General features: G+C 45.9%; 1 protein-coding gene across 1 annotated transcript in view; it reads left to right on the top strand.

The window, feature by feature from the left end:
* HSF2BP (heat shock transcription factor 2 binding protein) overlaps positions 1-19,128 on the top strand; it is a 189,749-nt gene that overhangs the window by 68,599 nt on the left and 102,022 nt on the right. Inside the window, exon 7 of the mRNA XM_003418988.4 lies at positions 4,033-4,150. Coding sequence (XP_003419036.1) covers positions 4,033-4,150 — 118 coding nt within the window. The remainder of the gene's footprint in view (positions 1-4,032; positions 4,151-19,128) is intronic.

Here is a 19,128-nt window from a genome sequence, read left to right as displayed (position 1 = left end):
CAGGAAGTGGCGCTTTTGTTGCAGGTAGAGCCACCAGTGTGGTGGGCGAGTGGGGTGCGGTTGTTACCTCTTGCCAGTTGGGGGGCAAGGTATGGGTGGTAGATGGGGGCAGTGGGCAGACGTGTGTAGTTGCTCTACCTCCGCCTCCTCCTGGGCATGGGGAGGGAGGAAGGAATGGCAGGCGGTTGCTGGCTCAGTCACCCTGCATCTATCTGTCGGTGGCAGGGAGAAGGGAGGAAGGTGAAGTGGGTGGGTGCACCTGTACTCCCTCCTCTTCTGCCTTGTGCTGGTCAGGGGGAGGGAGGAAAGGGCCTCGGGGAGGGGGGTGTGCACGCGGTTATGACTCCTCTGCCCTGGCTGGGGAGGTTGAGGCAGTTGTGACTCCCCTGCCCCTGGCTGGGGAGGTTGAGGCAGTTGTGACTCCCCTGCCCCTGGCTGGGGAGGTAGAGGGAGTCATGCCTGGTGGATGCGTGCGTTGAGGTGCTGCCTCATGTCAGGCAGGGGGAGGAAGGAAGGGACTACAGGAGGATGAGCACACAGTCACAGCTCCTCTGCCCCTCGCTGGGCAGGTTAAGGGATGGAGTTACCCCTGGTGGATATGCACACAGTGGTGCTGCCTTGCACCAGGTAGGGAGAGGGGAGAAGGGGTTGTGGGGAGATGCTGTGCACAGTTGTGGCTCCTCTTCCCCTCACTGGGCGAGTTAAGGGAGAGAGTCATACCTGGCAGATGTGCACACAGTGGCGATGCCATAACCTCATGCCGAGTGGCGGGGAGGAGGAGGTGGCAGCAGGCAGGCTCTCTCTCTGTCTCACTGCTGCTGCTCTCCACTGAGCCCTTGGGGGGTGTAGGTGGCGGGCATGGGTACATGTGGGGACACACCTAGTCTCCCTTGTCAAGTGGGCAGCGGAGGGTAGTGGATGGGGTTGGATGGGATAAGGGGGAAGAGGACAGGCTTGTGCTGTGGTCCCCCAGTATGACAAGGCAGTGGGGTATGGGACCCTTTGCTGCCTTCCATCAGGAGGATGGGGTGAGGGGGAGTGCATTCCTCCAGCTAGGATACTTGGGTGCTGGGGCACCTTGTGTCTGCTGCAGGCAGTGAGTGGGACCTATCCTCTTTCAAGTGTGAGGAGGAGCTGCGTGGGGACCAGTTGGGTGGGAGAGCTCCCGTCTACTCTCTGTGAGTCTGCTGCCTTGTGTGCTGCATTAACCCGTGAGGTCAGGGGCCACGGCTCCTGAGTATCTCTGGTTCTGGATCCCAGTGCCCCCCCCGTCTCTGCTTCATTCCGTGTGTGTCTGTAGAGTTTCTCTGTCCTTTTTGGGATAGTTGTGAAGTTGCCTTGCTGTTTTCTTCACCTGGGGTCACTGCTGGCTTTGTCCTGAGATAGCTGCATTGGGCTGGGTTGGCTGACTGAGCTCCTCCATTCCAGGTTACCCCTCTTTCGCTGCTTTTACTCACTTTTTCTTTCCAGCTGATATTTGGTTCAGCTCTTAGACCTTTGTTGATATTCAGGGTTCCCAGATTGTTATCTGCTTCTGTTTTGCTTCGTTTTTGGGGTCTTTAGTGCAGGGGGATGTTATGGTGTATTTGACTAAGCCGCCATCTTGGCTCCACCTCCGTTAGGGTTTTTAAAACAGATAACATTAGGTGATGGCAGGGATTAGTGCAAAGAATAGTCCTTTTCCTGTTTAGCTGGTTACAGTTGGTTTAAGGCCTTCCTTGACTTCAGCTTTAGAGGGTATTGAAGAAGCTTAGGGAAAGATTGAGAAGAATCATTTTGGATTCTTGACCTTTGCTCCATTTATTTTGCTGTGTCCATGGAATCTTTTGCCCACGGGGATTCTAGGACTGTAGTTAATTCTTTGGTTATTTCTTGAATCATGCGTAGTATGGACAAATTAATATTCAACTAAGCTATAATTTGTGCATAGGAGAATTTTCTGGGAGTTCTAAAAATAATCCTTCTGCAGTACATTTTATCTGTCAATTCAGCTTGCAAAATACATCTCTTATCTATTAAATTTTGGGGGGATTGTGTGACCCAGAGCAGAGGGAATGTTCCCATTGGTACCAGAGTAACAGTTCCAGGTTGGCAGAAGTGAGAGACACTGGGTGTCTTCCTTTCTTGAGTGAGCACTCTGGTGCTGAGGTAGAAATCTGAGCAAATTGAAAGCACAGAACTGTGCTTTAGATAAGCCACAGGACAGATGGGGAATTTCTCGCCTGGAGCTGTTTTCTTCACGGTGGATCAACAGGTTGTAGCAGGTCAGAGCGCTTGGTGGAAGTGGAACTGCACCCTCATGCCTTGCCATTCCCTCTTCGAGATTGGCCTTCCCAACAGTGGGACAGGCTCCAGGAGGACCTTATCTGACCTGGGCAGGAGGCAGGCTTGCAGGCGAGGGCACAGCAGATTGTAAGCGAGATGGGAACATCTTCTAGGAGTCACTGTGATGCTACTGAGGGAGAGGATGGGCTCACCTCTGTCAAGCAGCCCTCAGGTCACAGGCCACTTCTCTCCAACCTGGCTTCTCACCACAGAAGCACCATCAACCCACAGTGAGAACGAGACTGAATTCTAGGGGCCACTTCCCAGTGGGACTGGGCATTCCCTCCTCCAGGGAGAATTGACTCCCCTGTGAGGGGCTTTCTGTAAACAGTACACAAAGAAAGAATCCCCAGATTGGGATTACCCATGGCCCTGTTCCCTTCCCCAAACCCGACAGCTGGAGAGGTGAACTGATAAGAGACCTACCACAGCTAACCCAGCAAATACAAAGAAACAAAATCCAAAAACCAAAGTAGTGTGTCACAGGATTAATATCAAAAGAAACTTACATAGTTGCTCATTTTCCTAACCCCAAAAAGAAACCCTGCTCCCTTAGCTGTCACTCCCACCCCACAGTCCTACCACCTACCCTCTCAGTCTCCCAGGCCTAAAAACAAAACAAACAAAACCCAGACCCATTGCCATCAAGTGGATTCCAGCTCATAGTGACCCATAAGACATGGCAGAACTGCCTTATAGGGTTTCCTGGGCTGTCATCTTTATGGGTACAGACTGCCACATCTTTTTCCCTAACAGTGGCTGGCGGGTTTGAACTGTTGACCTTTTGGTTAGCAGCCGAGTGCTTAACCACTGTGTCACCAGGGCTCCTAGCCTTTTCTGGAGAGTTCCTGTAAGTGGAATCATACAGTTTGTGACCTTTTGTGACGAGCTTCTTTCACTTAACAGTGTTTTCAACATTCTATGTTGTGGCATTATTGAAACTTCATTTCTCTTTATTGCCAAATATTCCATGTTTTTTATAGGTATACCGTATTGTAGTTATCCAGTCATCAGCTGATGGACATTTGGGTTATTTCCACTTTTTGGCTATTGTGAATAAGGCCGCTATGAAATTTGTGTACAGAATTTTACATGGACATGTGTTTTCATTTCCCTTAGCAGTTCCACCTGAGTGTAGAGTTGCTACGTCATATGGAAACTTTAACTGTTTGAGGAATTGCCAGACTGTTCTCTAAAGGAGCTCCATCATTTGATGTTCCCATTAGCAGTGTATGAGTTTTTTCAGAATCAATTTTCGTACCCACTTGTTTGACCTCATATGATTTCCATTTGCTTTTGTGGTTGAGAGTCCTAACTGGATATAAGGCAGATTTTAGGGTCATTGGTCCCAGCTATGATAACCAGCCTCCATCTCACGTTTGGGACCCCGACTGCCCACAGCTGTTTGGTCTGTGTATGCTGGGTCAGGGTGCAGACGTGCTCAAATGAAAAGACTGTGTCCCATCACGGAGGCATTTGCTAATCACAGTGGATCTTACTCACTGATTTCGCAACATGCTGTGGTTGTCAGTCTTCCTGGGCCATCAGCTGTGTAATAAAACCACAGTTTAATACTTGCTTTGCGATTCTGTGTTTTCATTAGGTCTGTTAGTAGAGAAACAACAACAAATACCCTGTACTGGATAGACTTTGCTAGATGCTGATATACCTGCGATCTTGACGCTTTGTTTTCTCTCTCTGGTGCAGACGTGGCTGCCATTGCCTGTGGCCGTGAATTCTTGGTGAACTCAAACCGGGTGCTCTTGGACACCATACTGCAGCTTCTGGGGGACCTGAAGCCAGGACAGTGCACCAGACTTAAAGTGTATGCTGTTTATTTTATTAAAAAGCTGATGTTTATTCTCAAATTATTTAGAATATGCTGACTGGGCCTCTTTTCAAGCAAACTTGGTAAATTTGGCAATGGTTCTAAAAAACAGAAGAAACAAATTGCCTGGAGAATTAAGGGGCACACTGTCTATTAAATACTATTTTGGAAAAAAAATTTAAAAAGAATGTTCTCACCTTAGAGCAATCAGTGAGTTCCAGATACTATCAGGTGACACTTCAAGGTTATATTATCTCAAAATGCATTTAAGCTTAGTTCTCTTCAATAAAAAAGTTACATGCCTGAAATACAAACAGTTACAACAGTCATGTGATGAACTCTCTGATAAGGGCAGAGTAGTGCAAAGCAGGACATTTTTATTCACTAATTTTGACAGGGCTGCAATAAACGGGTCAAATTCAGATGCAGAATTTTTACCACGAGGCAATGTATGGAGCAGATGTTTTTGACTGTCCTCATCCCTTGTTTTGTCCCAGAGCCTCCTTGCAAACAGGATGGGGTAAGACAACTGCCACATACATTACTTGGATTGAAAAACAAACACCAAAACTGAAGTTGTGGTGGTTTGTTTTGGGATCACAACTGTTTTGTTCACATTGCAGCATCCCTCTTTCTCCACGGATGGACTCTTCCCTTTGCTGTGTTGTCTCTGCCAGCGTCCCTTCTCATTCTGGCTCCGAGCATTCTGTGTGTTGCCGTGACTCGCGCTCCCACCAGGTTGGCTTTGACTTGGAGTGGACCTAGTTATGCTTGTACTCTTCGTTTACTTTGGTTTTGCCCTTTGCTTTGGGTTTTGCCTTGACTCAGCTCTTATGTTTGCCTAACTGCTTTTAGAGTAGACCTTCAGCATGTTCTGGTTTTGCTTTCACGGTTCCCATTGGACAAAACCTGTCTCCAGGAAGCACAATGAAGAGTTTGTCACCCGCCTTACTTATGCCCTGCTAAGTCTTGCCCACTGTCCCCTCTCCCTTGTAGGGTGGGGTTTTTCAAGCTCAGCACTATTGACATTTTGAGCTAGGTAATTCTTTGTGGTGGGGGGCTGCCTGTGCACTGTAGAGTGTTGAGCAGCACCCCTGGCCTCTCCCCACTAGATGCTGGTGGCACCCCTTCCCCCAGTTGTGACAACCAAAAATGTCTTCAGACATTGCCAAATGTCCCCTGGTGGGCGGAATTGTCCTGGCTAAGAAGCACTGCTGTGGGGCATTATCACTCATGGTCTCCTGGAGTTCTAATGAGAGTTCAGAAGGTGTCTGGTTTCTTCAGCCAATTATGCCAGATCCAGAGACACCTGTGTTTTCCACAAAAGTTGTGTGTTACTGTCCCCGTGAGGGCTCATGTGTAAGGGGCTGGCCTATGACTATGGAGAGATCCAGGATCCAGCATGTGGAGATCTTGCGGAGCTCCTGCAGTCCCTCAGAAACCACACCAGGCATTAGAGCGCTAAGTGAAGTGTGCCAATTTTAAAAAAGTAGCTTGACTGAGGCATAACTGATATACAATAAACTGTACATACGTAATGTGAACAATTTGATAAGTTTTGATGTATACCCCTGTGAAACCATCACTTTTATCAAGAGAATACCCATCATCCCCCAGAGTTTACCTCTTTCCTCCTGTCCTTCCCTGCCCACCCCTGTCCTCAGGGACAACCAACCACTGACCTGCTCTCTGTTACTATGCATTAGTTTGCATTTCCCAGTATTCTATATAAAGCTTTCGGGGGGGGTCTGCTTTCATTCAGTATGATTATTTGATATTCATCCACGTCGTAGCATGTATCAATAGTTCATTCATTTTCATTGCTGAGCTGTAGTCTGTTTTATCAGTACACATAGTTTGTATCTGTAGTTGCAGGCTGTGACAGTGTCCAACGGGAATTTGTTGATCACAGCCTGACTTTTGGGCTGTTTCTGGTTTTCAGTTAATACAAATAAAGCTGCTATGAGCATTTGTGTACTGCTCTTTATGTGGACATACACTTGTATTTCTCTTGGGTGAATACCTAGGAGTGAAATGACTGGATCATATTGTGGGTAAATATTGAATTTTTTAAGAAAGTACCAAACTGTTTTCCAAAGAGGTTATACTATTTTACATTCCCCCCACCAGGATATGAGAATTTCAGTTCCTCTACATCCTTATTAATACTTGGTATGGCATTGCATTATGGTTTTAATTTGAAAGTTTCCATAATGACTAATGATGCTAAGCATCTTCTTTATGTCGTTATTTGCCATCTTTATATCTTCTTTAGTGAACCATCTATTCAAATTTTTTGCTCATTTAAAAAATTGGTTTGTTTCACTATTACTGAGTTTTAAGGGTTCTTTATATATTCTGGGTATAAGACTCTTATCATATATGTGATTTGCAAACATTTCCTCTCAGTCTGTGGCCTGTTTTAGCCTTTTGACGAAGTATCTTTTGGAGAGTAGGAGTTTTTATTTTTGGTAGAGTCCACTTTTCAGTTTTTTCTTTTATGGGTCATGCTTTTGGTATGGTATCTAAGAAATTTTTGCCTAGCCTAAGATTACAAAGGTTTTTTTCCTGGAAGTTTTATAATTTTAGGTTTTATGTTTAGGCCTCTGATCCCTTTTGAGCTAATTTTCATATATGGTGGAGGTATGGATCAAAGTTCATTTTTTAAAAAAATTTTTATTGTGCTTTAAGTAAAAGGTTACAAATCAAGTCAGTCTCTCACACAAAAACTTTTACACACCTTCCTACATACTCCCAATTGCTCTCCCCCTAATGAGACAGCCTGCTCTCTCCCTCCATTCTCTCTTTTCGTGTCTATCTTGCCAGCTTCTAACCCCCACTACCCTCTCATCTCTCCTCCAGGGAGGAGATGCCAACATAGTCTCAAGTGTCCACCTGACCCAAGAAGCTCTGTCCTCACCAGCATCCCTCTCCAACCCATTGTCCAGTCCAATCCCTGTCTGAAGAGTTGGCTTTGGAAATGGTTCCTGTCCTGGGCCAACAGAAGGTCTGGGGGCCATGACCACTGGGGTCCTTCTAGTCTCAGTCAGACCAATAAGTCTGGTCTTAAGAGAATTTGGGGTCGGCATCCCACTGCTCTCCTGCTCCCTCTGGGGTTCTCTGTTGTGTTCCCTGTCAGGGCAGTCATCAGTTGTAGCCGGGCACCATCTAGTTCTTCTGGTCTCAGGATGATGTAGTCTCTGGTTCACATGGCCCTTTCTGTCTCTTGGGCTAGTAATCGCCTTGTGTCCTTGGTGTTCTTCATCCTCCTTTGCTCCAGGTGGATTGAGACCAATGAATGCATCTTAGATGGCCACTTGCTAGCATTTAAGACCCCCGAACTCTGGGTTTTTTGTAGATGCCCTCTTTCAGGTTGAGGATGTTCCTGTCTATTCCTAGTTTGCTGAGAACTTTTTTTTAAAATCATAAATGAACGTTGAATTTTGTCAGATTTTTTTTTTGGGTCAGTTTAAATGATCTTGTGGTTTTTCTTCTTTAGACTGTGACCATGGAGGAGTACATTGATTGGTTTTCAAATACTAAACCACCATTGCATTTGTGGCATAAACTCCACTTGATTGTGGCTTATTATTAATATTATTTAGTATTAATAGCCTTTCTTAAGAGCAGTTTTAGATTTACAGAAAAATTATGCTGAAAATACAGTTCCCATATATTCCTCTCCCGCCTGCACACTGTTTCTGTTATTAACATCTCACATTCATGTGGTACATTTGTTAAAATTGATGGACCAATATTGATACAGTACTGTTATCTACAGCCGATAGTTTACATTAGGGCTTGCTCTTTGTGTTGTATAGTTCTGTGGGTTTTGACCAAATATATTATGTATCCACCATTATGATATCATACATGATATTTTCACTGCGCTAAAAATCCCCTTGAGCCAGTAAACAGCATCATGCATGATAAATGAAGAAATTGAAGGTGTCAAGGATTTCATTCTACTTGGATCAACAATCAATGTCCATAGAAGCAGCAGTCAGGAAATCAAACTATGAATTGCATTGGGAAAATCTGTTAAAGACGTCTTTAAACATTTTTAAAAACAAAGACGTCACTCTGATAACCAAGGTGCGCTTGACCTAAGCCAGGGTCTTTTCAGTTGCCTCATATACATGGGGAAGCTGGAAAGTGAAAAAGGAAGACAGAAGAATTGATGCCTTTGAATTTGTGGTGTTGGCGAAGAACATTGAATATAGTGTATACTGCTGGAAGAATGAACAAACCAGTCTTAGAAGAAATAACAACCAGAGTGCTCCTTAGAAGAATAGCGAGACTTCATCTTCTTTGCTTTGGACACGTCATCAGGAAAGACCAATCACTGGAAAAGGACATCCTTCTTGACAGAGTAGAGGGACAGTGAAAATGAGGGAACCCTCAATGGGATGAATTGACACAGTAGCGGCCCCAGTGGTCTCAAACGTCCCCTCACGTATCACACAGGGTTCCTCCCCGTGCTTCTGTGAGCACCCTCAGATTCCTTGCCGCTATGTCCTGATGCCTCCAACCTTGGACTGGCTTGCTGCCATGGTCTCCACCCCTGCACCAAGGCTGCTCAGTGATGCCTGAAGGCTGCTTTTCCAGGTGCACACACTGATGTCCCTGCATCCTCACCTGGGCCTTGCACCTGTTGGCATCCTTTCCTGTGTCCTTACTTAGTTTCCATGGTGACTAGACTAGACTTCTAGCGCTCTCTTTGCTACCCTTTTCTCTTAGCTTCCTGTCTCTGTAGATGGCGTCCTAGTGGGCAGCTTTACTTCCTGCTTCAAAGGGAGGATGGTGGGTGTGGCTGTGGGCTTACTCATCTCAGCCTCCTCATTTATTTATACCCACGCCCACCCTCACTTTCTTCTGTGTCAGAGGAACACGGGCCCTTTGGGTCTTTTTGTGAGTAATCCGGCCACCTCTGCTTTTGACTTGCTGTCCTCTGGGACTTTGCTCAGGGAGTTACACCTCTTGCTTCAGCATTTCCAAGTTCTTCCTCTCTTCTGACTCTTCCAGCAAGCCCTCAGGGTCCCCATCAGAGCAGGTCTGCTGGCATTTGGGTGGCCTTGGGTGTACCATGATGCTACCCATGAAGGACCAGCACAAGTTCCTTTTGCTTCCCCTTGGGGTCCCCAGGCACCCTGTAAGTCCCAGGCTTAGAGCAAACTGGATTGTACTGTGAGGACACAGTGCCATCTTTCTGGTGGCAAACACCCATCAGGGGACGTGTGGAGCCTTTCGTGACTCTCTCTGCGTTCTTTCAAGGCTGTGGCCTCCAGGTCATACGGTCTGCCAGTTTTGGGAAGCACTTCTTTTTAACTCTCCAAATCTCAGTCACCCAACATCTGATGATCAGACACTGCAGCTGACTTTGGGGCCCCAGGTGCTTGTACAGCAGTGGATGACTGGACACTGGCTCTGTGGTAGGCCGTGGGGCATCCCCTGACACCTAGACCTCCAGTGAGGCCTCGCGGCTACACCAGTCAATGCCAGTGCCTTCTCTATTAGAAATTCTTCATAGTCAAATCTGTCTCATTGTTGTCTGCCACCAGCAGTCACTTCACAGGCTGAATGCATGCAGGCTGCCCCCAGTCTAGGCTCCTACCAGTTAAGGCTGTTAACAAGTACTCATTAATACATGCACACAGCACACCGCTGGCAGGGGTCCTCTTGTCTGTACAATCTCCTCAGTCCCTTGGAAACCTGGACAGCATGCATCAGGAGCTTTCCCATCTCAATGTCCTCGGCCCTTTGGCCTTCTATCTCTGGCCGTGAGTCACCGTGTGGGACCGGTACCAGCAGCTCCTCTCTGTACCCGGAACTGCCTCAGTTGCCCCTTGTGTTTGCAGAGATGCCATTTAACACCCTCCTGACCCTGCTGCTGGCAGGGTGGCCTCTGAGTCTCTCTCACTGCTGTGGCTTGTCTTCACTACTGCTGTCACAGGGCCCAGTACAAGATCATTCTTCTGATACCTGTAAGAGCTAGACAGCCGAAAGCTTTGTTTCATATTGGAAATCTGTTTCAGGAATTAGGATTGCCTCCAGCCATTTTAAGTTTTCTTTCTCCCTTACCTTCTTCTCTTCGTTCCTCCCTCCCTCCCTCCCCTACTTTCTTCCTTTGTGTCTCTCTCTCTCTCACTTTTTCGCTTTCTTGTTGAGGCCAGATTACTTTTTCTTATTGCCCAAGCTTCATTATGACTTACAGCAACCCTATAGGACAGAGTAGAACTGCTCCATAGGGTTTCCAAGGAGTAGCTGGTGAATTCGAACTGCCGACCTTTTGGTTAGCAGCTGAACGCTTAACCACTACGCCACCAGGGCTCCTCATCATGACTTACCAACCTTTATTGACGAGGCTACAGAAGGCTTTTTAACATGTGATTCTAACTGCTCCTTAGCATCCTTAGGGTCAGTATTGGGGTCAGACCTGCTGGAGTTCTGGACTTGTATCATTAATGGGTTGGTTGAAGGCCCAGAATTTAAGGTGGTTGCTTAGCTGGAGGGAGAAGCCACTGGCAGGGGAGCTGGATGCCAGGGAAAGGTGAACGTGCATATGCCTGTGATAAGTGATCCATTACGACATATCTGTTCTAGAGAAAGTGTATGTATACACACCATGGACAGAAGTGTGATAGCAGCGCTTTTAATAGCAAAACTAGGAACCTACCTCAGTATCTATGAGCTGGAGAATAGATAAATAACTTAAAATCAGTTAATACATGGCAACCCAGCCATGAACATACATGAGAACTGTACACATCAACGTAGATAGATCTCACCGTAGTATGTAAGATGTACAGTATGCTGTCATTGATATAAACATGCAAATCACGATTAGGAGGGCCCAAACATACACAGTAGAAGTATACAGAGATGCATGGCTATTTCAGATACCGACCGTCCGATAGTGGTTACCACTCCGTGAAGCAGAAGCGCAAGGACAGTTAACTCTGGTGGCAAGGTGCTCTTTCCTAAGCAGGGAGGGATGTATGAGGGCTGTTCATTATGTTGCTCTTTATGTAGTTTTTGTGTGTTTGCAACGTTACATGATAGATAAAAATTAATAGATATTTGATTAGGGCCACACATGTTAGAGGCCACAGATTTTTAGGTTCGATTGGAAGGGGGCACAGAATTTAAGTCGTTAGTTACTGCATTTCTTCTTATTAAAAATTAGTAAGTTATTAGAAACTGCAAATTTCTGTCAAGAGTCATGTGGTCTGAAAATGTCTGATTGCATTGCTGTGCCAGTTGCTTCTTTCTCAAATAATTCATGCAGCCTTTTGTGAGAATGTTATTGCTCATTGCTGTGTAGAGTTTCTTTATGGTGATAATTTGGCCACTTCAGATTTTAGTCCCTTTAGGATGACTGATTAGTGTTACTTGTTTCTGGGCAGTGCACGTCACCACCATGGCTTTTTTCTTGTTTATTTTATTGCTAGTTTGTTTTGAAGTCCTGGGTATGTTTATTCTTTGTCACTCCTAGGTTATGAGTTATGTTTTCTTTTAAAATGAAGAATAAGGTGGTTGAGTTGCATTGCTTTTACTTTCGGTGACTCTTTTTGTACGTCAGACTGTTGAGAGGAGCTTTCTTACTGTTCACTGGAGAATGTGTTCATCCCTCAAGCCTTGTGCATTGAGGTAAAGAAAGCTTCCTTTTTGTGGATGGTGAGTTAACTGTGTCGCTCTCTAGCCTTTCACATTTGTTAATACCTTTATTTTAACTTTGCTTTCAGTCCTTTTATTATAAATGTCAGATGTATCTGAAATTATCAAGTCTGCAGAGATGGAGAAGTTGCTCTTTTAGAGCCCATTAGTCCCATTTACAGTGGATTTTCTGCTTAGGTTTGTAGTAGGAAACAGAATTTGCTTACCTTTTTTTGTCTTTGGAATAAAAAACCTGACTCCTAGTACCAAACCAAACCAAACCAAACCCGTTGCTCTTGAGCCAATTCAACTCACAGCGACTATATAGGACAGAGTAGGAACTGCCCCATAGGGTTCCCAGGGAGCAGCTGGTGGATTCGAACTGCCAACCTTTAGTTTAGCAGCTGTAGCTCTTAACCACTAGACCACCAGGGCTTCACTCCTAGTACAGTAGTTTGGAAATGATATTTACTTTTAATATCTCAATTCTGGAAGAGTGAATTGAATGGGTAGTCTCTTTTGACCTGAAAGTTAGAAATTTGATACATTGTTTAAAAAATGCTTGGAATAGAAGTGTTATGTTGGAGAAAATACTTTGGAGCTTGTTGTTTGCTAACTCCTCCTGTGACCTTGAAGAAGTAGCTTTGGTCTTTTGTAAGATGAAGTTGGGGGTAATGACATGCGTTCTCAGGTGGCACCGTGGTTTACACAGTTATAGTTGTTCCATTTTAGCTTCTTATCAGGAATGTCTGATTTTAACCAAATATGAAATTTTAAGACTCTTTTGTCAATTTGTGAGTCTTTTTTTTTTTTTTTTTTACCACTTTAAAGTTGAATGGCAGTCAGTGAAGGATTTCAAGTGAACGTGTTTTCTAAAGTTTGCCCCGTCTTAGAGTGATCATCCAGATGTTGTCTTTACCTTTTAAGATCTAGGAAGATTGGGCCTTGAAGGCAGGTTTCAGCAAACTTTTTCTGGAAAGTATCAGATAGAAAATATTTTAGGCTTTTTGGGCCACCTGGCCTCTGCTGTAGTGACTCAGCCCTGCTCTTGTAGCGTGAAAGCAGATGTAGACAAGACATAAATGAATAAGTGTGGCTGTGTTCCAATAAAACTTTTTACAAAAACAGACAGCTAGCCCAGTTTGACTTGCAGGCAGTGGTTTCTGGACTTCTGCCCTAAAGGATGGTGCAGCCATCGAGGGTGCATTACGTCTGCAGAGCCTTCAGTAATCACCGACATTACAAAGAGAGCTGGAAGCTGCCACCTACAACCCGTGTCCAAGTGCAGCATCAGCTGGCACTGGTCACGCAGTGGTTGGTGTGAGGCTCCTCCAGCGCCATGATGGCAGACTGTCCAGTGCTTGATGATTATGGATAAAGCTGTCATAAATATTTGTGAACAGGTTTCTGTGAGGACATCAATTTTCATTCCTTATGGGTGAGTATGTAGAAATGCGATTACCGGGTCTTAACGGTGGGTATGTTTAAAACCTTCGTGAGAAACCGCCAAATGGTTTTTCATCCCTATCAGCAATGTAAGAGAGTTTCAGTATCTCCTTATTCTCTCCAGCACTTCACTTTTGCCAGGTTTATTTTTAGTTCTAACAGGTGTGTAGTGGTGTCTCATTGTGGCTTTAATTTACATTTCCTTAATGATTAATGAACGGAGCCCTGGTGGGGTAGTGGTTAAGAGCTCAGCTGTGAACCTAAAGGCTCGCAATTCGAATCCAGCAGCTGCTCCTTGGAAACCCTGGTTAGATTCAGATTGCGAGCTCTTTCTTATTTTTTTCTAGGTGGTGGTTCTAATGTCAGTTTAGTTTTCAAAGCCTTTGCTGTGGTGTTTTGGGCTTTCCCCTCACATTTACCACTCTGGGGTTGGTCTGGGATGTGGGCTATAATTTATACTGCAGTTCAGTTCTCCAAGCCTTTGTCATGCTGCTTTGGTTATGTTCTGTCCTCCTGCGGCTCAGGGCACAGTCAGTTCATTTGCAAAATCAGACCTCCACTCTAGCTCTCTTCTCTCTGGGATTTCCCCCACACTCTGTGGCTCTCAGAAGGCCCTTGCCCTGTTGCTCTGCTCCGACAGTTGGGCTTCTCCCAGACTTTCAGCATCCTGTGCTCTCATGCAGTTTCTCACGACTGGGCACCTCAGGGCAAAGTGGCCTGAGAAAGGAGAGAGAAAAATAGCATTCCTTGGACCTCAGGGCCCCTTTCCTTATTCCTCTGCCTGGAGAGAAGAGTTTTTCTTGGGTCTTAGGTGCACACTGCTTGCTGTCTTTCCTGTGGCAGCAGTGCAGCGCCTCAACTTGAGCCACCCTCAAGTCAGGGCTAGGGGAGGAACAGCAAAATAAAAGGAACAGAAAACCTGTATTCTACTGTACTCTTCTACTTACATTGTTGTTGGGTGCCATCGAGTTGGTTCTGGCTCATAGCGACCATCTACATAACAGAACGAAACACTGCACGGTCCTGTGCCATCTTGTGATTGTTATGCTTGAGCCCATTGTTGCAGCCACTGTGTCAATGCGTCTCGTTAAGGGTTGTCTTCTTTTTTGCTGACCCTTTGCTTTACCAAGTATGATGTCCTTCTCCAGGGGCTGATCCCTCCTAACAACACGTCCAAAGTGTGGAAGACGGTCTCGCCTTCCTTGCTTCTAAGGAGCGTTCTGGTTGGACTTCTTCCAAGACAAATTTGTTTGTTCTTTTGGAAGTCCATGGTATATTCAATATTCTTCCACTTATAGGGGCCTCTTTTTCTGGTCCTCTGGCCAGAATGAGTAGTTTTCTCTTGGAGTTTTAAATGTCTGCACCTGTTGCACTGTTCTGCATATCTGGTCACACGTGGGTCAAAGCCTGGCCAGAACCTCCATCCGGTGTTGATTAGAAGTGGCAAGAGAAGACTTCTTTGTATTGTTCTGTAGGTTTAATTTTTTTTTTTTTAATTTTTATTGTACTTTAAGTGAAAGTTTACAGATCAAGTCAGTTTCTCATACAAAAATTTATATACACCTTCCTATGTACTCCTAGTTGCTCTCCCCCTAATGAGACACCACATTCCTTCTCTCCACCCTATATTCCCCGTGTCCATTCAGCCAGCTCCTGTCCCCCTCTGCCGTCTCATCTCCCCTCCAGACGGGAGCTGCCCACATAGTCTCACGTGTCTACTTGAGCCAAGAAGCTCAATCCTCACTGTAGGTTTAACTTTAAAAAAAACCAAGAAACCTTTCTAAAGTGGTTTTGGAAACCCTGGTGCCCAGTGGTTAAGAGTTTGGCTGCTAACCAAAAGGTTGGTGGTTCAGATTCACCAGGTGCTCCTTAGAAACCCTGTGGGGCAGTTCTACTCTGTCCTGTGGGGTCACTATGAGTCGGAATTGACTCAGCAGCAGCGGGTACAGGTAAAGTGGTTTCACCTGCTTTTCTTTTTATCCTTGTGAGGATTCAGTTAGTAGTAACAATAACTTTCATTCTTTGCATACTTAATTTCTGGCTGGCATTGTTTTAAACTTACTAGACTTTAAATTCTGGAATGGCACAAATATCTCTGTTTCTCATTCTGTGCCCAGACCCTAGCACAGTGCCCACCATACTATAGATGAATGAATTTACTTATTTTAATCTTTGCAGTTTGTTTAATCTTTGCAACAACATGTGTTTGGGAAATATAACTGAAAGTTAGGAAGTGTTAAGTATTGCTTGGAGGCACAAAGCTGGGATTTGAACTGAATTCTGACTTCAGGGTTCTAGCCCTTAACCAGTAAACTAAAACGTGTGTGCACCGTGACCTACCAGCACTGGGGGTCGCCTGACTCTAAGAGGAGGGATGAGGATCAGGATCATCAAAACAAAGCTGATCCCTGTGAGGTACGGGTCAGATACACTTCCACTCGCCAACTTTCTCACTGTTTCTGACACCATCCATCCCCCCAGCACGGTGTACTTCTCTGCTGGGCTCAGTAACTCGTTGCAGTGGCCACACAGAACTCCCAGAGTGTACTCATGATTAAGTGATTTGCTAGGCAAGTAACAGGCTACAACTCAGGATCAGGATCAACTTGGAAGTATCAGGATACAACTGAGGGGACAGGATAGTTCTTCAGTCAGGACAGTTTCCGCCAAGAGAGCTCACAGCTTATTCTTTTTTTTTAAAATAATTTTTATTGTGCTTTAAGTGAAAGTTTACAAATCAAGTCAGTCTCTCACATATAAACTTATATACACCTTACTATATACTCCCATTTACTCTCCCCCTAATGAGTCGGCCCGTTCCCTCCTTCCAGTCTCCTTTCGTGACCGTTTTGCCAGTTTCTAACCCTTTCTACCCTCCCATCTCCCTTCCAGACCGGAGATGCCAACAGTCTCAAGTGTCCACCTGATAGAAGCAGCTCACTCCTCATCAGCATCTCTCTCCAACCCATTGTCCAGTCCATTCCATGTCCGATGAGTTGTCTTCGGGAATGGTCCCTATCCTGGGCCAACAGAAGGTTTGGGGACCATGACCGCCGGGATTCTTCTAGTCTCAGACCATTAAGTCTGGTCTTTTTATGAGAATTTGGGGTCTGCATCCCACTGTTCCCCTGCTCCCTCAGAGGTTCTCTGTTGTGCTCCCTGTCAGGGCAGTCATTGGTTGTGACCGGCACCATCTAGTTCTTCTGGTCTCAGGATGATGTAAGTCTCTAGTTCATATGGCACTTTCTGTCTCTTGGGCTGATAATTGGGTTGAGACCAATTGATGCATCTTAGATGGCCGCTTGTTAGCGTTTAAGACCCCAGATGCCACACTTCAAAGTGGGATGCAGAATGTTTTCTTAAAAGAATTTATTTTGCCAATTGACTTAGATGTCCCCTGTATCACAGCTTATTCTTGGCCATACCTGCTGGCAGAGTGACAAGTGCCCAGAAGCACCCCATTCCACCAGCGACCCTTCTGCCTAAAGACAGTCAGCTGTCTCTCACTCCATGGGTCAGCAAGCCCACTGCAGCCGCCCTGCACCAGTCCTCTGCTTAGCACTGCTCGTACTGCTGCCACCATTTCTCTGCCACTGGCCTCTGCTGTGGTTGCTGCCTTGTCTTGCTGTCTTGCTCTGTCTCCAGTGTTACAGCTCTCTTTCTCTTGTGTCTAGGAGGTTCTCAGCACAGGGACCCCAGGTCCCAAAGATGCACTCTGCTCCAGACTCTTCTTGATGGTAATTAAGTCCCACAAGACTCTGTGCAGTTGGCTCTTATGTCCTACTTCTTGTCTGTTTCAAGTCATGGTCCTCCCACCAGACCACGAACTAACCAGTCTCCTTGGTAGGCCATAATCACTTAATTTATGTAGTAATCGACTAATTCCCAAAAGGTCATTTAATCCTGTGGGGTGGTTTTACATATTGTATTTGAATAGTAGACTAACCAGTTGCTTGTAACATTGTGTCCCAGCCAATCATTTTTGGCAGAATTATAAACCCAAGGCTAGAAAGGCCACATATAAAGAGAAACCCAGGGAGCCAAGATGGCGGACTAGGCAGACGCTACCTCGGATCCCTCTTACAACAAAGACAAGGAAAAACAAGTGAATCGATCACATACATAACAATCTACGAACCCTGAACAACAAACACAGATTTAGAGACAGAGAACGAACTAATACGGGGAAGCAGCGATTGTTTCCAGAGCCTGAAGCCAGCGTACCAGTCAGGTACGGCACAAGCACAGAGAGCTGCTCCACCCCCCTGAACTAACCCCGGGAGGGGGACCAGCCAGTTCCACGGGCGGCGTGGGACGCAGCCGGTGGGAGAAGTCCCCGGGAGGCAGTGACTGGTCTTGGAGCAGAAAGAGCAGCGTCCGAGCCGGGGAACCGTCCCGCAGGGATTTGGACTGGACGCAGGTGCGGCATAAACACGGAGAGTTGCTCCACCCCCCTGAACTAACCCCGGGAAGGGGACCAGCCGGGTCGCGTGGGCGGCGTGGGACTCAGCCGGTAGGAGAAGTCCCCGGGAGGCAGCGACTGGTATTGGAGCGGGGAGAACAGCGTCCCAGCCGGGACACTCGGTCACGGCACAAGGACGGGGAGCTGCTCCACCATCTGAACTAACCCCGGGAGGAGGCCCAACTGGTTCTCGGGGGCGGAATGGCCACGCGGCTGGAGGGACGAGAAGTCCCCGGGAGGCAGCGACTGATTTTGGAGTCGAGAGCGCACCGTCCCAGTAGGGGAGCCTTGACGCTGGGCATGGGGCTGGAAGCGGAGGATCTGACCGTGACTCCAGCGGGCCAGACCCCCCGGGGGCAATCTCCACACAGCCAGCACACATAGGCTATGCACCCGTGGGAATCTCAGATATAATAGTCATTCCAAGCAAGGCAAGCAACTCTGGCTATATTCTGAGGTGCTACTCTCCTATCTCTCTGTTCCCTCCCCCACCCTCCCCAGGCGGCTTCATTAACATCCGAATAGCCTGAGCCAGAGGGAGAACTCTGATAGGGATCTGACTGCATTTTTTTTTTAGCGGATTTTCTGGAAAAACTAGTTTCCCAGTGATGGCTCGGAGACAACAATCCATATCAAACCACTTAAAGAAGCAGACCATGACAGCTTCTCCAACCCCCCAAACAAAAGAATCAAAGTCTTTCCCAAATGAAGATACAATCTTGGGATTATCAGATACAGAATATAAAAAACTAATTTACAGAATGCTTAATGATATCACAAATGAAATTAGGATAACTGCAGAAAAAGCCAAGGAACACACTGATAAAACTGTTGAAGAACTCAAAAAGATTATTCAAGAACATAGTGGAAAAATTAATAAGCTGCAAGAATCCATAGAGAGACAACATGTAGAAATCCAAAAGATTAACAATAAAATAACAGAATTAGACAACGCACTAGGAAGTCAGAGGAGCAGACTCGAGCAATTAGAATGCAGACTGGGACATCTGGAGGACCAGGGAATCAACACCAACATAGCTGAAAAAAAATCAGATAAAAGAATTAAAAAAAATGAAGAAACCCTAAGAATTATGTGGGATTCTATCAAGAAGGATAACCTGCGGGTGTTTGGAGTCCCAGAACAGGGAAGGGGGACAGAAAACACAGAGAAAATAGTTGAAGAACTCCTGACAGAAAACTTCCCTGACATCATGAAAGACGAAAGGATATCTATCCAAGATGCTCATCGAACCCCATTTAAGATTGATCCAAAAAGAAAAACACCAAGACATATTATCATCAAACTTGCCAAAACCAAAGATAAACAGAAAATTTTAAAAGCAGCCAGGGAGAAAAGAAAGGTTTCCTTCAAGGGAGAATCAATAAGAATAAGTTCAGACTACTCAGCAGA

Source organism: Loxodonta africana, chromosome 2 (genome assembly GCF_030014295.1).
Source record: "Loxodonta africana isolate mLoxAfr1 chromosome 2, mLoxAfr1.hap2, whole genome shotgun sequence".
In the NCBI taxonomy this organism is placed as follows: Eukaryota; Metazoa; Chordata; class Mammalia; order Proboscidea; family Elephantidae; genus Loxodonta; species Loxodonta africana.
The sequence above is the reverse complement of the archived record's forward strand: the minus strand, read 5'-3'. Positions and strand labels throughout refer to the sequence as shown.